Below are 22,766 nucleotides of genomic sequence, written 5' to 3'. Positions count from 1 at the left end.
TGGCAGGCCAGTGTAGTACTCCCACTCTTTTGCTATGACGCCACACTGTTGTGGCACTGTACTTCAGCAATCAATTGTTTTTTGATGAATTTATTTGTTAGGGGGTATTTTAGAGGCATTTGAAGTGGTCAGTCCATGTTTTTTAGAAACATTCCACAAAGATGGCAGTCACTTGTCACGTTTCTATTCACTTATATATTTTCAAGTTTCCTATGCCATGGGCACTAAGGCACCGCCATACCATCCCCGATGCTGGTTTTTGAACTTGGCACTAGATAACAGTATGGATGATCCTGTTCCTTTTAGGCCATGGGGGGACAACGTCCATGATTTCCCAAAACAATTTGTAATGTGGACCCGTTAGACTGCACACACACACTTTACGTCAGTCCATTTCAGATGAGCTCGGCCCAGAGAAGCCGGCGATGTTTATGGGTGTTGTTGATGTATGGCTTTCGTTTCGCACAGTAGTTTTAACTTGTATTTGTAAATCCAGAAAAAAACTGTGTTAACTGACAATATTTTTCTTAAGTGTTTCTGAGCCCATGTGGCAATGTCCTTTACACAATGATGCAATTTCATAATGCAGTGCCACCTGAGGGATCGAAGGTCATGGGCATCAATGTTGGTTTACAGCCTTACAGCTTATGTGCAGATTTCTTCCGATTCTGTTAATCTTTTGATAATATTATGGACCATAGATTATGAAATCCCTAAATTCCTTGCAATTGTATGTTGAGAAACATTCATAAACTGTTGATCTATTTTCTCACGCAGTTGTTCACAAAGTGGTGAACCTCACCCCATCCTTGCTTGTGAACAACTGAGTCTTTTAGGGATGCTCCTTTTATACCCAATCATGACACCCACCTGTTTCCAATTACCCAGTGTTCATCTGTGGAATGTTCCAAACGGGTGTTTTTTTGGAGCAATCCTCAACTTTCAGTCTTTTTATACAGCGTCCCAACTTAATAGGAATTGGGGTTTGTAAAATGCAACAGTGCTTCATGTAACATTTAGAAATACCTACCATTTAATCAGATTTTTAGGAAAAAACGTTTTGTCTTCTTATTTTAGGCCCTGTTTCATCCAACTGTTGTGTCTCAGTCTGAAAATTAGGGGGAGACCATGTCAACAGATTATGTCTAGAATAGATGAAGAAATAAGACAAGAAATCTATTGTCATGACGTATAGATACTGTTGCTATGCGCTGAGTTGTAAATGAAGTGAATAAAAAAAAGAAAAACAGGACTGATTCTTGAGAATTCCACACCAATCAAACGGTATCAGTTTGAACATGAAATATCTTGTCTTTTTAGTGTATTCAATCAAATATAGGTTGAACATGATTTGTTCGGTACCAGTAATGCTGATACAATTACAGTTGTGCAAATGATGCAGAGTACACTAGCAATTTAATGGCAAGAGGGAAGAAGACGTTCAAATGTCTGCTTGTTTTAGTTACCTAAGGGAAGGAGCTGGGAGAGGTGGTGACCAGGATGTGGAGGGTCCAAGAAGATTTTGCATGCTCTTGTCTTAGTTTTAGCAGCGTGCAAGTCCTCAATGGTGGATAGGGTGGTACCGACGATTTTCCCGGTAGTCTAACACTAACGTTTTAAGTTCAAACACAAATTATGACGGACAGGATGAAGGCTATTGTCAATATTGGAATCCAACGCACACCACACGAAGATCTTCCTCCCATCCCCCCTCGCCTGAAACCAACATCAACGAAGACACGAAGGGCCCCTCCTCCACCCATGAAAAATCTTATCTCCAAATCTGACTGATATGTGCGGGGTCTTTTCCAGAATAAATCAGACCGGGCACTTTTCGCCCCTGTAATTACAAGGGACAGAAAGTTGGTCAAAGAAATATGGCACCAACAAGTAGAACTACAAACTTAGTGAGGATAAAATGTAAATCTATCAAACCATTGTCTCCAGTTATCTCTGTGAGACTAGCTCTTTTCAATATCAGGTCACTGGGTAATAAATCAATATTGATTAATGACTTTGACAACCTATGATCTAGACATTTGCTACTAAATGAAACATGGTTAACAGAAAGTAGCTGTAATATTATTTTAAATGAGGCAACACCAGCAAATTGTAATTTTATGAACAAGTGTCGAATAGGAAAAAAGCGGTGGTATTGCTGTTATTTTTAAAGTGAACTCCGATTGCAATGACATGTTTAGTATATATGATCTTTTTCGACTTGAGTAACATAACAATAAGATAAAACTTTCGATAATCATTTCCAGATTTATGTATTTTTAATAATCGTAATTTCAACATAGGCCGCCATTGTTTTTTTGTTGCAGTGCATTCTGGGTAGTGACGTCAAATGGGGATGTGCCCGACGCCCGGAGTTTTTAGCAGTAGCCACAGTAGCAGCCCCTGGCCGCGATGAACTCTGTTCAGCCATTTCAGTTCCAGCCAGAGTGTGATCAGGGAAATGAGGAGAGTGAGGAAGACACAAGAAATGAGGATGAAGATGACGGTTATGAAGAAACTCGAGTTGGTCATATTCAGTGGTGTATTTGTCACAACTGCTAAAGTGGGCTGATCAAGGTACGTGGCCAGCGTGTCCTGTCTTTCGTGTCTTTTTGCTCGGCTTCCACTTGTCACACGCGGCCGTTTAGGCTCCATGTACGGAAGGAATACAAAGAAAGAATCTGGGCTGAAGTGATGCGAATACAGCCACGGATCTTTCAGAAGTTCAACTCTTCCGACCGCATCCTCCCACTTCCGACCGCATCCTTCCACCGTTTCCTCAACTTTCTCTCTTTGGGAACGCTATGAATGCTAAACTCCTTTTTTGCATTCTGTCCTGATTGGAAATTGCATCCAAAAGCGGCGCAGTAGGGCATTTTTAACTGTTTTTGCTGACGATAAGTTGTTCGCAAATGGCTAGCTTAGCTCCGCAGTGAGCAGCAATGTAACAATTTTACAAAAGCCATTCTACTTCATCATTCCCAGAATGCTTTGCACCTGCTACATGGCGGCGATAGTGTATAAAATTATGGTCTAAAATAATCTTTTCTTAACTTATAGGAGTAAATTATAAATATGTACCACTGTATTTCAATAGTAGAGGTCAGTAGTTGTAAAAGTAAATGTCATTTCAATCGGAGCTCACTTTAAGTCATTATTTTAGTGCAAATAAGTTATACTGGGTGATTTTAGCTCTTTTGGATATCTCAGTTTTTTTTAGTTCAAGGTGACCCAAAGGTTGTTGTTTTAATAATTTATACACCTCCAAGATACAATGAAAAATGTATTGAGGATTTGTCAGAACTGCTGCCATTTATTTGTACTGACTACAACTATTTTGTCACGGGAGACTTTAACATTCATGTTGACATCTGAAGAACTGCTAAACAACTATACTGGACACATTTGACCTCTCTCAACATATTAAGAGTCCAACCCACACTCAAGGATCACATCTTAGACCTGGTCGTCTTTAAGGATGTTGAGATTCTATCAGATGACATTAAGGATATGGCTATTTCTGACCATTTTTGTGTATTCTTTAAATTACAGAGTCTCCCAAAAGTCCAGACAACAAAAGGTACATAAATGAGAGTACTGCCACTAAGTTTATGGAGACCATTGCTGTGCCACAAACTGGGAATAACGAGACAGTGCTTGAACTTTGTATAAATTCACCTGGGAAATCTTAAATGTCATGAATACTGTCGCTCCTATTAAAACAAAGACAATCTTGAGGCGACCTAGAACACTGTGGAGGAGCACAATGATGCTGTCACTATTCTAAATTTGTTAATCTGTATTGTTATTAAAGGTGATGCACATTTGAAAGTACCAATAATGTTAACAGTGTAGCATTGATTGGCGTTTTGGGTAAAACGTAATTTATTTAAGAAATAAATTCCTCGAAGCAGCGACGCCTGCGTTACTTCTGGTTTAGCATGATTTGACGCTTAACGTTATAAAGCAAACTATTTTGTCTCGTAGAGGGCACCACGTCACTTTTTATACGTATAAAATTGAGGAAAAAGCGACGACAAACCTTTTATCAGTCTCATAATCTAAAGGTTGCATTTTATGTTCTAGATGGCAGAGGTTTCCTGATTAAACAAAACACAACAAGGAGTGGAATTTTATAGAATATTTAATGACATCTACGAGGGATCTATAGGGAAACACACAGTCTAACTAGAGGAAGAAAATACCACTAATAATGGTGAAAGAAGGAAAGCTAGGTGCACAAAATGTGAAATAGAACACCGTGTTGCCAGACTAAAGTTGAAAATGTGAGCGTTTAATGCGTTCAGTCCGGACGAGAGAGAGAGCAAAGATGGGATTTTGTGTGACGCTAGTAACTTCCCCGAAATTATTAAGCACTAATATTGTACATTCTAGCAACGCTTCTTGTGCGGTGCTCACAACCGGAGATCAGTTGGTTGATGGGGATGGTCTTTCTTCGGACATCTCAGGTGGAAAATGAAGCACGTTTAGTTGTGGAGAAAAATAAAAACAAGAGGCAGAAGAAGAAAAAATGTTGTACCCTCGGGGTGCGCCCGTAACTTTCCTGCCGATTGAACTGGTGGAGGGCCAAACTCCTGCTCTCAGCTGCATGCGTGACCGGTACGGGATGCCGGTAGTTGCTTGCTGAGGCTCCGCCAACCGATCGCGGCTAGGGAAAGCGATCGAAGCCATTAAAGCTGATTCTGATTTCGATTAAGCAGGGGGACCAGAGGGGTGTGTTCCAAATAAAGGGGATCACACTCCTCAGCCTCCCTTGTAAGGTATATTCAGAGCCTCTGGAGAGGAGGGTCCATCAGGAAGTTGAATCTCAGTTTCAGAAGGACCATTGTGGTTTTCATCCTGGCCGTGAAACAGTGGATCAGCTTTACACGCTCAGCAGAGCCTTCGAGGGTGCATCGGAGGTCTCCCAACCAGTCTCCATGTGTTTTGTTTCCTTGGATAACGGGTTCGACCGTGTCCCTCGGGGAGCCCTGTTAGGGTTGCCCCGGGAGTACAGAGTACCTGACCCCAAATACGGGAAGTTCGCACCTGTACGACCGGTGTGCAGCAACACTGATCCATTCCCTTTGTGATTTGGACTCTGCCAAGGCTGCCCTTTGTCACTAATTATGTTATTACCTGTATGGACAGAATTTATAGGCGCAGCCGAGGTTTTGAGGAGGTCCGGTTTCTGTATTCTGTCCCTCCTTTTTGCAGATGATGTGGTTTTGATGATTTCATGAAACCGTGATCTTCAATGCTCGCTGGAGCGATTCGCAGCCGAGTATGAAGTGTCTGGGGTGAAAATCAGGACCTCCAAAAATGAAACCATGGTCTTCAATCGGAAAAGAGTGGACTTCCCTCTCAGGGTCGGGGAAGAGATCCTGCCCCAAGTGGAGGAGTTCAAGTATCTTGGGGTCTTGTTCACGAGTGAGGGAAAAATGGACCCGGAGATTGACCGTCTGCAGTAATGCGGACTCTTGATCTGTTTGTCGTGGTGAAGAAGGAGCTTAGCCAAGAGGTGAAGCTCTCAATTTACTGATCGGTCTACGTTCCTACCCTCACCTATAGTCACGAGCTGTGGGTCGTGACTGAAAGAACAAGATCACGGATACAAGTGGCCCCAGGGATGACCTTGGACAAAGCTGGACAAAGTGGCTGGGGAGCTGCAGTCAACATGGGACTGCACTTCATCCTAGAACACCTTGACAGTGCAAGGACCTACGCGAGGATCCTGTTCGTGGACTTCAGCTCAGCATTCAACACCATCATCCCTGAACTCCTTTCCTCCAAGCTTCTCCAGCTCAGCATCTCACCTGGCATCTGCCAGTGGATTTACAGCTTCCTGACGAGCAGGACACAGCAGGTGAGTCTGTGAGAGACCACCTCATCCACACGCAGCATCAGCACTTGGGCGCCCCAAGGTTGTGTCCTCTCTCCGCTGCTCTTCTCTCTCTACACGAACGACTGCACCTCAACACACCCGGCTGTCAAACTCCTGAAGTTTGCAGATGACACCACTGTCATCGGCCACATCAAGGACGGTGACGAGTCTGCATATCGACAGGAAGTGGAGCGGCTGGAGCTGTGGTGCGGCCGACATAACCTGGAGCTGAACACACTCAACTGTAGAGATGATAGTGGACTTCAGGAGGCATCCTTCAGCACAGCTGCCCCTCATGCTGTCCAGCTGTCTTGTGTCAACTGTCGAGACCTTCAAGTTCCTGCGAATTACATTCTCTCAAGACCTGAAGTGGGCAATCAACCTCAACTCCGTCCTCAAAAAGGCCCAGCAGAAGATGTACTTCCTGTGGCGTCTGAGAAAGCACGGCCTGACACAGGAGCTGCTGAGGCAGTTCTACACAGCGGTCATCGAATCAGTCCTGTGTTCTTCCATCACAGTCTGGTTTGGTGCTGCTACAAAAAAGGACAAACTCCGACTGCAATGGACAATCAAACCTGCTGAAAGGATTGTCGGTACGGTCCTACCCACCCTTGAGGACTTGCACGCTGCCAGAACTAAGATGAGCGTGCAAAATCCTCTCGGACCCCCTACAACCGCGGTCACCAGCTCTTCCGGCTCCTTCCCTCAGGTAGGCGCTACCGATCAATGCAAACTAGAAATGGCAGACATTCCAACAGCTTCTTCCCTCTTGCGATCAACTTCTTAAACACCTAACCTACATTTACATTACAACATGCTGGCAATTTTTTGACTTGAGTTCTTTGTCACATTTCTGTGGGGCCAATTATACATTACTCGTGCACTCACTGTAGTTGTCTCCCCACGCTGCACTATTTGCATATTTGTTGTTGACCAATACTGGCCACTCATGCTAGAGTAACATCTGCTCCATTTGCACACTGACTGAGGAGTATCTGCAACATTTGCACATTCAAATTGTTTTTTTGTCCCAGCTAGGCACTACTCGCTTGAAGTCTCGGCGCCCTTTGCACAATTGTCATTGCAATATTAGTCATTCAAACTGCTCTAAGTGCTCGAGGACTCTGCATCTTTTTGCACAATTGTAAAAAAAAAAAAAAAAATGTACCGGCATTACCAGATAACGAGCAACCAATTATTGCTCAGTGACTATTTTTTGTCAATGTCTTTCTGTCCCAAAAGTATTCTCTGTCAATTGACTGTCTGTTGTCGTACTAGAGCGGCTCCAACTACCGGAGACAAATTTCTTGTGTGTTTTTTGGACATACTTGGCAAATAAAAATGATTCTGATTCTGAGAGAAAGTCTGGGCTTCCCTTCTTAAGCTGCTGCCCCCACTACCTGACCTCAGATAAGCGGAAGAAAATAGATAGATACTTGAGATTAAAGCATGGATGATCTTTTACTGGTCTCTTTGGAACATGCAACCCTTCACTCTGAATATGTTCTTCAGCTGGCACAAGGCTGTTTTAGTGATTGATTTGGTGTGACTGCTGAATGTCAGATCATAATCTTATCAGCACACCAAGGTTTGGGACTTGGTCTGTGGAGAGTGACTTCAGGTATTTAATAAGAGGAAACCTCTTTTCTCTACTGCCAAAAACAATTACCCCAATTTTGTTGTAGTTTAATTGAAGGATATTTTGGTTCATCCAGTTGTTTTAGACAGTGACACAACACCTCAGAAAAGAATTATATAAAAGTCCAGTCCATAGTGTATCCCGCCTCTCGCTTGAAGTCAACTCGGATACGCTTCAGCAGTAACCCACGACTCTGTTGACAAACAGTATAGAAAATGGATGGATGTAAGTACATGTAGAAAAAAAAAGTATTCGCAGCGATAAGATGCTGGAGCAAACATATCATATTTTTAAATATTTGCTGTTCTTTACCTGCACTTCTTATCATATGACTGCAGGTCAAAACTTGAACAGGAATTGTAACATTTCAAATAATGCCTGTTGATTGACTTCAAAACATTGTGGCTAATTCCCTGCAGGCTAGTCATGAGGGCCACTGTGACTTTGCCATCATCTTGTGCCCTTCCTGCAAAGAGTTGATGAGAGCCAACGAACAGGAACGCCATGATGAGCGAGAATGTCCAGAGAGGACACTCAACTGCAAATACTGTAAAGAACCATTCATTTTAAAGAACATCAAGGTGAGATGTTCTACCACTCTACCATAACACCTGTCACAAAGTATCCAAATCAACATCCTTCGTTCACAAATAGTTGGTCAATACAGGTTTTGCCAGAGGCAGTCTTATCAAGCTTATGAGAATGGGAGAAAAAGAAAAAAACAATAGTAGCAATGGCTACTTGCAATAATTTTCAACTGACATGACACAGAAACACTTGGTGAAGCTGGACAAAACTACCTGGACACTGCCAGAGCCAGAACACTGTCAGAATGTCATTCCGCCTACTTCACCTTAATTTCTAGGGGAAAGTTTTCTTCTCCTCTCTGGGCTGTCCTTTCAGAAAAGTATTACAAAAAGACAAATAAGGCGGTAAAACAAAAACACAGGGCTCTATTTTTGTAGAGCTGCACAATGTGGTGGCGTTTCTTGATTTTTGTGCAAGCACAAGGCTCGCTGCTGTGTTTGTCAATTTGGCAAACAAGGCTGCACCAAGATCGGCGTACTGATGCAACAAGAATGTGTCCTTTGACATCCACCTGGTGCATGTGACAATTTGGTGACTGAGGGCTCTATTTCCGTAGACGCTGCAGCTGCGCTTCAGCGCAAAAAATGGTGCATCTTGACTCGCTGCGCCAAGCTGGGCGTGTCGGGGCAGTGAGGGTGTGTCCTTGTAGATGCGCCTGACGGAGGAAGAGTTTGGTGTAAGAAAGTCCGTCTAAACTTACCCCTACTGGGATCACGTCTAAGATTTGGTGCAGGGGATCTAAGGCGATATTGGTGAATTTCATTGGTGCACTTGCAGGTAGACAGACGCGAGCTGACAAATGTATTTCAACAGTGCGCATCCAACCCTATTCATCATTGTAGAAATCAATTAATTGAACGCATGATCATCATCATTATGATGTTTTTTAAATCATCCCACATACTGCTATGGGTTTTGGGGGTAGAGGTCGCGCTGGAAACGAATGTTTGAGGGGCGATACAGACAAATGAGATCCGTGGAGGGATATTGATCAATGAGATCAGCGGACGTATTTAGGTGGCCAGCGGTTTTCACAGCTCATTCAGTATTGAATAAGGCTGTTCCGCTAACATTCAATGCTACAATCATTTACTGATGGCTGAGTCCTCTTCCACATATAGAGACATTTCCATGCAACACTATTTGCGCACTTTTTAAAGGGTATGAAAGAACCCACTTTTATTGGACAGGTTTGAAGGTGGCTGTGAACACGCCCAGCGCTGATGTCTCATTTTGAAAGTGCTGGGGGTACAGCGGTCCACGAAATGACCAAAAGCGGGCTTGCTCGCCTCCTTCAGCGCAGCGCTGGATTTGCGGTCGTCACGAAACTAGAGCTCTGAAAGTCAGTCTAAACTTAGACCTGCTGGGATGACGTTGAAGGCATGTTCTCCCCATGCCTGCGTGGGTGTTCTCCGGGTACTCCGTTTTCATCCCACATTCCAAAAACATGCATGGTAGGTTAATTGACGATTCTAAATTTTCCGTAAGTGTGAATGTGGGTGTGATTGGTTGTCTGTTTATATGTGCCCTGTGATTGGCTGGGGACCAGTCCAGGGTGTACACCGCCTCTCATCCAGAGTCAGCTGGTATAGGCTCCAGCACGCCCGTGACCTGAGTGAGGATAAGCTGTACAGAAAATGGATGGCTGGATGGAGTTAGGCCAAGCGAGTTGATTGAAGAGTTGATTCTGTCTGATACAAGTTCTCCTGAGGGGCACCCGTTGTTCTCTTTATTTAAGATACCGAAATGTTATTGGTGCAACAGTAGTTCACACAACCCAAGTCTACTGAGGTATAGTGATGGCTTACATGATGCGCTGATTTCAGGAATGATGATGGTTCAAACCAAAATTTTGATCGAACTACAAAACCTTAAGGGCATTCAAACTTCAAGGTAAAAAACACAGTATTCGTATTCTTCACAAAATGTGTTGTTTCAACTTGCTACTTCAGTATTTTTTTAATCTGTATTAGTACTACAATTAATAAAATTACAGTTATAGTGTAATTAGGATACTATTCTGCTTCTGATTTAATGGTTCTTTTGCAATTTGTTTTCTAGGCCCATGATGAAATTTGCCCGAAGTATCCAATGATCTGTGACGGTTGTGCAAAAAAAAAGATACCCAGAGAAAAGGTATCTTAAATATGGTCCTAAAGTGATATTTTTTGTTTATTTGTTTTTGTTTTATTTTTTTAAATTCACAATTCCCTTCTCATTTGCGCTCATTTAGCTGGGGATCTAACTCGACGAAGTAATCTGTAGATCATTAGCTTCTTTAATTTTGTTTTGTTTTGCAGTATGTGGACCATATTAAGTTCTGCAGTAAATTTAAAGCACCATGCAGATTTCATGTTGTTGGCTGCGATACATCTGTAAGTAGACATTTTCATTATAATTTGCTGTGTGTGACACTAGCTAACGTAATAACTGCTGAATCCTTTTTCATCTTAACTAATTAATAAAACATCATATTAACACACTTGTGGCATGACCATAACAAAACGTTGTTGGCAATGTAACAGAACTTCTGTGATGATTGGAAACCAACAGTTATTACGCATTCATTCTCTTCCGCTTTGCCGAGGTCTGGTCGCGGGGGCAGCATCTTAAGCAGAGAAGCCCAGACTTCCCTCTCCCCAGTCACTTTGTCCAGCTCCTCCGGGGGGGATACAGAGGCGTTCCCAGGCCAGCTTGAAGACATAGTCTCTCCAGCGTGTCCTGGGTCGTGACGTGGGCCTCCTCCTGGTAGGACGTGTCCGGAACACCTCACCAGGGAAGCGTCCAGGAGGCAACCTAATAAGATGCTCAGCCACCTAATCTGGCACCTCTCGATGCCTGCTGCTCGACTTTGAGCCTTTCCCAAATGACCAAGCTTCTCACCCTATCTCTAAGTACCCGGACACCCTGTGGCGGAAACTCATTTTGGCTGCTTGTATTCGCAATCTTGTTCTTTCGGTCATGACCCACAGCTTTTGACCATAGTTGAGGGTAGGAACGTAGACCGACTGGTAATTGAAGAGCTTCGCCCTTCGGCTAAGCTCCTTCTTCACCACAACCAACTGATACAAAGTCTGCATCACTGCAGCACCATTCCAGCTGTCAATCTCATGCTCCATTCTTCCTTCACTTGTGAACAAGACCCCAGGATAATTGAACTCTTCCACTTGGGGCAGGAACTCATTCCCGACCTGGAGAGGGCACTCCACCCTTTTCCGACTGAATACAATGGTCTCAGATTTGGAGGTGCTGATTCTCATCCCAACCGCTTTCACACTCAGCTGTGAATCGCTCCAGCGAGAGTTGGAGATCGCGGTTTGATGAAGCCATCAGAACCACATCATCTGCAAAAAACAGAGATATAATACTGAGGTCACTAAACCGGACCCCGTCAAATGCCTTGGCTGTGCCTACAAATTCTGTCCATAAAAGTTATGAACAGAATCGGTGACAAAGGGCAGCCTTGGTGCAGTTAAACTCTCACTGGAAAGGAATCCGACTTACTGCCGGCAATGCGGACCTAACTCTGACGCCGGTCATACAGGGATCGAACAGCCCATATTAGGGGGTCTGGAATAACATAATCATTGAGTACCCTCCACAGGATTTCCCGAGGGACACGGTAGAATGCCTTCTTCAAGTCCACAAAGCACATGTATAGACTGGTTTGGCAAATTCCCATGCACCCTCAAGAGCCCCGGTGAGGATGTAGAGCTGGACAAAAACCGCACTGCTCCTCCTTAATCTGACATTCGACCTCCAGACGTACTCTCCTCTCCAACACCCCCAATAGATTTTACCAGGGAGGCTGCGGCGTGTGATCCCACTATAGATAGAACACACCCTCGAATCCCCCTTCTTAAAAAAGGGGACCACCACCCTGGTCTGCCTGCTTCCTCCTAGGAAGGCGTGATGGTGGAATTTAGAAGGTTTTCGAAGTATTCGGCTCACTGTCTCACAACGGCCCGAGCCGAGGCCAGCAGCGCCTCATCCTCACTATACACAGTGTTGATGTTTCACAGCTTCCCCATGCCTGAGACGCAGGACGGTGGACCAGAATTTCTTCTAAGCCATCTGGAAGTCGTTCTCCATGGCCTCACAGAACTGTCTCAGTTTTTACCTGAGCGACCACTAAAGCCATTTTCCACTTGGCCTGCCGGTACCCATCAGCTTCCTCCGGATTCCCACAGGCCAAAAAGGCCCGCAAGGACTATTTATTCAGGTTGACGGCATCCCTTACTGATGGTGTCCAGAAACAGGTTACGGGATTTGCGCCATGGCAGGCACTGAGCATCTTACGGCCACAACTCATAGTTGGCCGCCTCAACAATGGGGCGCGGAACATGGTCAATGTCAATGTCCCCCGCCTCCGCTGGCACGTGGGCAAAGTTCTGCCGGAGGTGGGAGTTGAAACTCCTTCTAACAGGGCACTCTGCCAGACGTTCCCAGCTGACCCTCACAATACGTTTAGGTCTGCCAGTTCAGACCGGCATCTTCCCCCACCATCGGAGCCAACTCACCATCAGGTGGTGATAGGTTGACAGCTCTGCCCCTCTCTACACCCGAGTGTCCAAGACATGCAGCCGCAGGTCTGATGACACGACAACAAAGTCAGTCATTGAACCGTGGCCTTGAGTATCCAGGTTCCAAGTGCACATATGGACACCCTAATGTCTGAACATGTTGTTTGTTCTAGACAATCTGTGATGAGCACAGAAGTCCAATAACAGAACACCGCTCAGGTTCTGATCGGTGGGCCGTTCTTCCCAATCACGCCCTTCCAGGTCTCACTGTCATTGCCCACATGAGCATTGAAGCGCCCTAGAAAAACGAGGGAGTCCCCAACGGGAACGCTCTCTAATATCTCCTCCAGGGACTTCAAAATGGGTGGGTACTCTGAACCCCACCTCCAGGCCTGGCTCCAGAAGGGGGTACCGGTAACCCGTGTCCGGGCGATAAATAAAAGTCTTCCAATGTTCGTAATCATCATAGGGGATCTTTGAATCGTGCTTTGTCTGGTCCCTCACCTAGGACCTGTTTGCCATGGGTGACTCTGCCATACCCAGACAACCTAGCGCCTAGAATCATTGAGACACACAACCCCCTCCACCATGATAAGGTGACGGCTCAGGGAGAGGACCAACAGTTATTGTACGACAGTTATTACAGATTGCTGCCAATATACAAAGTATTCCTTTTTGAATTTTTACTACTACTCTGAAAAGACTGATCATGTGGAAGCATTGAGAGTTGTGACACTAAACTACAGAAAGTACTGTACTTCAAAGACAAGCTAGGGTATCGCAAGCCAATCATTAATACCAAACCAATCCACTACATGCGGAACATCACGTGACCAATCCGGAACACGGAATAGCTGACTTCAGGCAAAAGTTAAATACATGTATATCATTTATTTATACAACCCCAATTCCAATGAAGTTGGGAGGTTGTGTTACACATAAATAAAAACAGAATACAATGATTTGGAAATCATGTTCAACCTATATTTAATTGAATACACTACAAAAACAAGATTTATCCAACTGATAAACTTTGTTTTTAGCAAATAATCATTAACTTAGAATTTTATGGCTGCAATACGTTCCAAAAAACCTGGTACAGTGTCATGTTTACCACTGTGTTACATCACCTTTTCTTTTAACAACATTCAATAAACGTTTCGGAACTGAGGACACTAATTGTTGAAGCTTTGTAGGTGGAATTCTTTCCCATTTTTGCTTGATGTACAGCTTCAGCTGTTCAACAGTCCGGGATCTCCGCTTCATTTTACGCTTCATAATGCGCCACTCATTTTCAATGGGAGTCTGGTCTGGACTGCAGCCAGGCCAGTCTAGTACCCGCACTCTTTTACTTTGAAGCCACGCTGTTGTCACACGTGCAGAATGTGGTTTGGCATTGAAAACATAAGCAGGGAAACAATTTGAAATGTGGACTCGTCGGACCACAGAACACTTTTCCACTTTGCATCAGTCCATCTTAGATTAACTCGGGCCCAGAGAAGCCGGCAGCGTTTCTGGGTGTTGTTGATAAATGCCTTTTGCTTTGCATAGTAGAGTTTCAAGTTGCACTCACGGATGTAGCGCCGAACTGTATTTACTGACATTGGTTTTCTGAAGTGTTCCTGAGCCGATGTGGTGCTATCCTTTACACATTGATGTCGGTTTTTGATGCAGCGCCGCCTGAGGGATCGAATGTCACAGGCATTCAATGTTGGTTTTCGGCCTTGCCACTTACATGCAGTGATTTGTCCAGAATCTCTGAACTTTTTGATGATATTATGGCCCGAAGATGATGAAATCCCTATATTCCTTGCAATTGTACGTTGAGGAACATTGTCCTTAAACTGTTCGACTACTTTCTCACACACTTGTTCACATAGAGGTGAATCTCGCCCCATCTTTGCTTGCGAATGACTGAGCAATTCAGGGAAGTTACTTTTATACCCAATCATGGCACCCACCTGTTCCCAAATAGCCTGCTCACCTGTGGGATGTTCCAAACAGGTGTTTGATGAGCATTCTTCAACTTTGTCAGTCTTTTTTGCCACCTGTCCCAGCTTCTTTGGAACATGTTGCAGCCATAAAAGTCCAAGTTAATGATTATTTGCTAAACTTACACAGATTTATAGAAATAAAGTGTTGCATATTGATATTTACCTGTTTCCTACCATGTTAACTCCATCCATCCATCTTCCAAGCCGCTTATCCTCACAAGGGTCGCCGGGGTGATGGAGCCTATCCCAGCCAACTTCGGGCAGGAGGCGAGGTACACCCTGAACTGGTTGCCAGCCAATCGCAGGGAACATTTAAACAAACAACCATTCGCACTCACATTCACACCTACGGGCAATTCAGAGTCTGCAGTTAACCTGCCATGCATGTTTTTGGGATGTGGGAGGAAACCGGAGTGCCCGGAGAAAACCCACGCAGGCACTGGGAGAACGTGCAAACTCCACATAGGCGGGGCTGGGATTTGAACCCCGGTCCTCAGAACTGTGTGCCGCCCCATGTTAACTCATTGTTGATAATTATTGTGACAAATCATGGACATGATCAGTTTCTTCAAATAGATTAATATTATTTATTATTAATAATTACATAATTCAAGGTAATTTGAGCCAATTTGGTATTTCAGAATAGTATATCAAACGTAGCCTTTCGCATGAATCCGTACCCAAGAAGTAGCTCTCAGTTTCAAAAAGTTGGTGACCCCTGTTGTTTTCTATTTGAACTATTTTGTTCGTAATACATTCTATTTTCTTCTCAAACATCCAGGTGGAAAAGGAGAAGATCCATGACCATGAGCGTCAATGTTCGTACGAACACCTCAACCTGCTTCTGCATTTTATCATGGGCATCAAGGTGAGCCTGGAGAGCCTGCAGCCTCAGAGCCTGGAGGTAGCTGGCCACAAGCTGCAGGAGCTCCACCAGTCTCTCAGAGACTTAGAACTCAAGATGAGCCAGCTTGGTGGAGGTGGCGCTGCAGCGTCTGTGCAGGGTTCCTTCACTCCACTGCCCAGCGCTGTGGGAGCTGCCCTGGAACTGCAGGTCCAAAATGAAAAGACCAAGGTAGTCGAGCTGAGCCGACGATGCCAAGAGCTGGAGCTTAAAGTGAATACGTTCGAGAACATTGTTTGCGTCCTCAACCGAGAGATGGAGTGCTCCTGCACAACCATGGAAGCCTACAACCGGCAACACAGACTGGACCAGGACAAAATTGAGATCCTTAATAACAAGGTGACAAAGTTGGGAATGTGTTTATGTCAGTCAGGATATTGATATCCATCCATCCATCCATTTTCTGTACCGCTTATCCTCACTAGGGTCGCGGGGGTGCTGGAGGCTATCCCAGCTATCTTTGGGCGAGAGGTGGGGTGCACCCTGAACTGGTTGCCAGCCAATCGCAGGGCATATTGATATTATATTCTTTATAGGACGTAATTATTAAAGTGCCTGTTAAAGCAGGCATTTTCCAAATTTTTTTCAGTGTTGCTGTACTGTATAAACAGCATGACACGGAATAAAAAGGGATGTCTATCTGGCAATTTTCATCCTTCAGAGATAGTGTCAGAACTGTAACTGAGGCACAGCACACCTTTTTGTCAAGGTATTCTACAACTCAAAGTGTGCCGTTTAACACCCACATTCACTTCACCTGCCCTGTTGTGTTGAAAGTTTTTTTGCTGTCCAACAAGTATTTTATATATAACTCAATATTATTTAGCATGAAGTTATCTGATTGCGCAGGATGTTATGTCCTGGGTGAAACCGCATTCAGTTGCGGCGATGTCCCACATAGCTGGGTTCGTTTTGAAATGCAAAAGTGGCTTTTTGCATTTTGCTGTATGTAGTGTCTTTTTAGAGTTAAAGAGTTAAATAATATCTCGATGACCTGGACAAGCTTAAAGATAATTTAATATTCCAAATATGAAGCAACAACAACCATACACCACAAGCAGTGTACACAGTGGTTATTCAGGATACTGAATATCTGAATTGCTGAACTGCAACACTTGAAAAGACGAATGGTCCAAAATTCACTCTGATTGTTGTGCATGTCTGATCTGGAACTACAGGAAACGTTTAGTTGAGCGTATTGCTGCCAAAGGAGGGTGAAGTAGTAAATCCAAGGGTTTACTTAGTTTTTCCTCCCAGTCCTGTGAATGTTTACATTATGCTCTATAAAAATTAGAAAACAGAATAGTTTGTGTAGTATTGGTTTGAGCAGGCTCTTTGTTCTTGTGATTTAGATGAATAGGAGACTACATTTTATGACCAATTTATGCAGAAATGTAAGAAATGGTTCACAAACTTTTTCCTCCCACTCTATGTAGACAGTACTGTACAGTATATATACGGTACACAGTCTAATGCACGGATCAGCCACAACATTAGAACCACGCGCACAAAATATCATATCCATCCTTCCATTTTCTTTAGCACGTGTCCTCTTTATACTGAAGCGCTTATACTGACAACGCCCGCATTGCATCACGTGACCGACGCATTGGCCCGCACGGCCCCTATGTATCACTTGTCGCGCACACGGCAAAAATTGTTGCTGCGCGTAGAATGCCGCGGAGATCATCTCTCTTGATTGGTCCGTTTTAGTCACATGCTGTGATGACGTACTCAGCGTGCCCTTTGGTTCTACATACCATCTACGCCGCCACCATCATGATCGATTTTACAGCATAATTAAATGTATCATCTGGTCATCTCGGTCCATTTGTTCTAGCAGACACTGTTCCACGGTTGCCATTGTTGTTGCTTTGTGCCTTGTTACGGAAAGGAAAGTAAAAACGGAAATGGCCAAAAAATGCAGAGGAAACTCCACCCTCTGGTGTCCTAGCCAATACCAGCCGTAACGACACCCCCGACTTGGAGGTGAACTGCAGTACATTTTCAAAACTGCACGAGTGGGTTGCGCTCTAGTATAAAGGCAAACTGCGCGCGGGATAGCCGTCAGTGCGGTCGCCGCCCGCGTGAGTATAAAGAAGCCTTTCCGAGCCGACTGGGTGAAAGGCTAGATTTACCTTGGACTGGTCGTCAGGCAATCACAGTGCACATATAGACAAACGGCCATTCGCACCCACATTAACAGCTATGGGTAATTTAAAGTCTTCACCTAAAATGTATGTGTTTTGCATATGGGAGAAAGCTGAAGTACCCAGGGAAAAGCTATGCAGGCACAAGGAGAACATGCAAACAACACAGGCAGAGCAGAGCTGAGATTTAACCCATATATACTTTTTCTCCTAAAAAGCAAAAGACAGGAGAACAGTTAATCAGTTTTTGCCACTAAATTGTATTTTCTTTTGACAGCTTATATGTGTGTGTTAAAGGTTCGTCAGCTGGAGAGAACAGTGAGTCTGCGGGACTTGTCCATCGTTGAGATGGAGGGCAAGATGAGGGAGATGTCAGCAGCCACTTATGATGGGATCTTTGTGTGGAAGATCTCCGATTTTACAAAGAAGAGGCAGGATGCCGTCGCTGGCCGAGCTCCTGCTATGTTCTCTCCTGGTAATTATCTGATGACGAAATTTTGATGGTTAGACAGACAATGATGAGTCTGCTCTTTCTTGCATTACAATAACATACATTCTCATGTTTTCTAGCCTTTTACACGAGTAAATATGGCTACAAAATGTGCTTGCGAATCTACCTAAATGGAGACGGGACAGGAAGGGGCACCCACTTATCTCTGTTCTTTGTGGTGATGAGAGGACACAGCGACGCCCTACTTAAGTGGCCTTTTAATCAGAAGGTAATGCTCATCGACAAGATGAAAATATAATATCATGACACGTTTATACAACCCCAATTCCAATGAAGTTGGTACGTTGTGTTAAACATAAATAAAAACAGAATACAATAATTTGCAAAACATGTTCAACCTATATTTAATTTATTACACTACAAAGACAAGATATTTAATATTCAAACTGATAAACTTTATTGTTTTTAGCAAATAATCATTAACTTAGAATTTTATGGCTGCAACATGTTCCAAAAAAGCTGGGACAGGTGGCAAAAAAGAGTGAGAAATTTGAGGAATGCTCATCAAACACCTGTTTTGAACATCCCACAGGTGAACAGGCTAATTGGGAACAGGTGGGTGCCATGATTGGGATTAAAATGAGCTCCCCTAAATTGCTCAGTCATTCACAATCAAAGATGGGGTGAGGTTCACCTCTTCGTGAACAAGTGCGTGAGAAAATAGTCGAACAGTTTACGGACAATGTTCCTCAATGTACAATTGCAAGGAATTTAGGTATTTCATCATCTATGGTCCGTAATATCATCAAAAGGTTCAGAGAATCTGGAGAAATCACTGCATGTAAGCGGCAAGGCCGAAAACCAGCATTGAATACCTGTGACCTTCGATCCCTCAGGCGGCACTGCATCAAAAACTGACATCAATGTGCAAAGGATATCACCACATGGGCTCAGCAACACTTCAGAAAACCAATGTCAGTAAATACAGTTCGGCTCTACATCCGTGAGTGCAACTTGAAACTCTACTATGCAAAGCAAAAGGCATTTATCAACAACACCCAGAAATGCAGCCGGCTTCTCTGGGCCCGAGCTCATCTAAGATGGACTGATGCAAAGTGGAAAAGTGTTCTGTGGTCCGACGAGTCCACATTTCATATTGCTTTTGGAAGTTGCGGACGTCGTGTCTTCCGGGCCAAAGAGGAAAAGAACAATCTGGACTGTTATGGACATAAAGTTCAAAAGCCAGCATCTGTGATGGTATGGGGCTGTGTTAGTGCCAATGGCATGGGTAACTTACACATCTGTGAGGGGACCATTAATGCTGAAAGGTACACACAGGTTTTGGAGAAACATATGCTGCCATCAAAGCAACGTCTTCTTCATGGACGCCCCTGCTTATTTCAGCAAGACAATGCCAAACCACATTCTGCACGTGTGACAACAGCGTGGCTTCAAAGTAAAAGAGTGCGGGTACTGGACTGGCCTGCCTGCAGTCCAGACCTGTCTCCCATTGAAAATGCGTGCGATAATAATAATTTTATTATTAACGGGTTTTCAGGGCACTCTAGGTCACCATACAAACAGGTAAAAGAAGTCAAACAATACAATAAAACATAACAGAATATAAAACATTACTTAAAGTGGCAAATGATAAGGGAAATGTTAAGGTGAATACGCAGTCCGGAATAGCTGTGTCTTGAGTGTGGATTAGAAGAGGGTTAATTAGTCTGTCTTTCGGAGGGCCAGTGGTCGTGAGTTCCATAGACGGGGCGGGGGGGGGGGGGGGGGGGGGGGGGGGGGGGGGGTGGTAACAGTGGACCGATGGCCAGAAGGGACGTTGGGGTGACTATAGGCATCGACCGGTATCAGATTGTGACAGTATGATAACCTTGGGCTGACCGCATTGCAATGACAGCTCTAAAATGTATTATTTTGAAAAATTTAGGGAAATAAAACACTTTTTTTTCATTGAGTATACAATCTATTTTATTTTTAAACAAAATATAGACTATTTGGTACATTATTAAATGTGTTCCATGTTTGGTTAAAATGAAGCAATCATCAAAAAGATGAAAAAAAGAATTGACTAGAAAAATAATTAAAACATGCATAAGGTTGTTTGACTGAATACAAGGGACGCAACTAGAATTTAAGTAAGAGTAGGTGCTTTCAAAATCCATTCATCCACCCATCCATTTTCTGTACCGCTTTATCCTCACAAGCGCCGCGGGCGTGCTGGAGCCTCTCCCAGCTATCTTCAGGCGAGAGGTGGGGTACGCCCTAAATCAGTCGCCAGCCAATCGCAGGGCACAGGAAACAAACAACATTCGCGCAGACATTCACATCTAAGGGCAATTTAGAGTTTTCAATCAACTATGCATGTTTTGGGGATGTGGGAGGAAACCGGAGTGCCCGGAGAAAACCCACGCAGGCACGGGGAGAACATGCAAGCTCCACACAGGCGGGGCCGGGATTTGAACCCTGGTCCTCAGAACTGTGAGGCAGATGTGCTAACCAGTCGGCCACTGTGCCGCTTGCTTTCAAAATATGCAATAAATTAAATTACAACTAAAAACATTAGTTGACAACCGTTTAAAACATGTTAATGACGAAAACGTGAACTTATTGGCCTTGTTATATCCTGCATGACAGTATGAAATACAGAGGGATGCTGTTTAGTAGTCTTCTATTAATCGTGGACATGGGATTTACAGTGGGGGGGAAAAAGTATTTGGACAGCCACCGATTGTGCAAGTTGTTCCATCCAACTAAAGGAGTCCTATCGGGCCTTTTTGGCCTGTGGGACTCCTGAGGCAGCTGATGGGTACCAGCTGGCCAAGCGGAATGCGGCTTTGGTGCTCGCTGAAACAAAAACTTGAGTGTGGGAGGAGTTTGGTGAGGCCATGAAGAAAGACTTCCGGAAGGCTTCAAGAAAATTGTGGTCCACCATCCGGCGTCTCTGACTTTCATAACCTGACATACTAATTTGTAACATTTCCTTGTAGTATTTTCAAAATGTCATTATTCAAGACTGTGAAAAGTCCGCAGAGCCGCAGAATTCCACAAATTTTCCTCATAGAGAAATCCATCCATCCATTTTCTAGCCGCTTATCCTCACAAGGGTCGCGGGATTGCTGCAGCCTATCCCAGCTATCATCGGGCAGGAGGCGGGGTACACCCTGAACTGGTTGCCAGCCAATCGCAGCACAGAGAAATAATCTATGGAAATCGTGTAAATTTGCCCAAAAATGTTTTGGGGGGGTTAAGGTAGTACTCTGTCGACATTGACGGTCTGTAATCGTGACCGTTTACAGCATTAAAGACCGTATGATGGCAGGGAAGGTGCAAATCATCCGCCTTTTACAACTCCAATTCCAATGAAGTTGGGACGCTGTGTTTAACATAAATAAAAACAGAATACAATTATTTTCAAATCATGTTCAACCTATATTTGATTAAATACACTACAAAGACAATATACTTAATGTTCAAACTGATAAACTTTATTGTTTTTAGCAAATAATCATTAACTTAGAATTTTATGGCTGCAACACGTTCCAAAAAAGCTGGGACACGGTCATGTTTACCACTGTGTTACATCAACTTTTCTTTTAACAACATTCAATAAATGTTTGAGAACTGAGGACACTAATTGTTGAAGCTTTGTAGATGGAATTATTTCCCATTCTTGCTTGATGTACAGCTTAAGCTGTTCAACAGTCCGGGGTCTCCGTTGTCGTAGTTTACGCTTCATAATGCGCCACACATTTTTGATGGGAGACAGGTCTGGACTGCAGGCAGGCCAGTCTCGTACCCTCACTCTTTTATTACGAAGCCTTGCTGTTGTAACACGTGCAGAATGTGGTTTGGCATTGTCTTGCTGAAATAAGCAGTGGTGTCCATAAAAAAGACGTTGCTTGGATGGCAGCATATGTTTCTCCAAAACCTGTATGTACCTTTCAGCATTAATGGTGCCTTCACAGATGAGTAAATTATCCATGCAATTGGCACTAACAGCCCCATACCATCACAGATGCTGGCATTTGAACTTTGCGTCCATAACAGTCCGGCTGGTTCTTTTCCTCTTTGGCCCTGAGGACACGATGTCAATTTCCAAAAACAATTTGAAATGTGGACTCGTCGGACCACAGAACGCTTTTCCACTTTGCAGCAGTCCATCTTAGATGAGCTCGGGCCCAGAGAAACCGGCGGCTTTTCTGGGTGTTGTTGATAAATGGCTTTTGCTTTGCATAGTAGAGTTTTAAGTTGCACTTACAGATGTAGCGCCGAACTGTATTTACTGACATTGGTTTTCTGAAGTGTTCCTGAGCCCATGTGGTGATGTCCTGTACACATTGATGTCGATTTTTTATGCAGTGGTGCCTGAGGGATCGAAGGTCACGCGCATTCAATGTTGGTTTTCGGCCTTGCCACTTACATGCAGTGATTTCTCCAGATTCTCTGAACTTTTTGATGATATTATGGCCCTTAGATGATGAAATCCATAAATTCCTTGCAATTGTACGTTGAGGAACTTTGTCCTTAAACTGTTCGACTATTTTCTCACGCACTTAGGGACATAGTACAAAGGGAGTATGGCGAGACCGACATTGTAAAGAAGCTTGATAAGGAT

General features: G+C 43.9%; 1 protein-coding gene across 6 annotated transcripts in view; it reads left to right on the top strand.

The window, feature by feature from the left end:
* The window catches only part of LOC133400426 (TNF receptor-associated factor 2-like), a 34,878-nt gene that overhangs the window by 8,104 nt on the left and 4,008 nt on the right, over positions 1–22,766 (top strand). For 3 of the 6 annotated variants that reach the window (XM_061673088.1, XM_061673087.1, XM_061673086.1), the window contains 6 exons: positions 7,943–8,104; positions 10,173–10,247; positions 10,412–10,486; positions 15,410–15,871; positions 17,980–18,157; positions 18,253–18,401. In XM_061673088.1, the coding sequence (XP_061529072.1) occupies positions 7,943–8,104; positions 10,173–10,247; positions 10,412–10,486; positions 15,410–15,871; positions 17,980–18,157; positions 18,253–18,401 (1,101 nt within the window). The remainder of the gene's footprint in view (positions 1–7,942; positions 8,105–10,172; positions 10,248–10,411; positions 10,487–15,409; positions 15,872–17,979; positions 18,158–18,252; positions 18,402–22,766) is intronic. The other 3 variants (XM_061673090.1, XM_061673089.1, XM_061673091.1) reach the window with 3 other exon arrangements.

The sequence above is a fragment of the Phycodurus eques genome, chromosome 3, assembly GCF_024500275.1.
Source record: "Phycodurus eques isolate BA_2022a chromosome 3, UOR_Pequ_1.1, whole genome shotgun sequence".
NCBI lineage: Eukaryota > Metazoa > Chordata > Actinopteri > Syngnathiformes > Syngnathidae > Phycodurus > Phycodurus eques.
The sequence above is the reverse complement of the archived record's forward strand: the minus strand, read 5'-3'. Positions and strand labels throughout refer to the sequence as shown.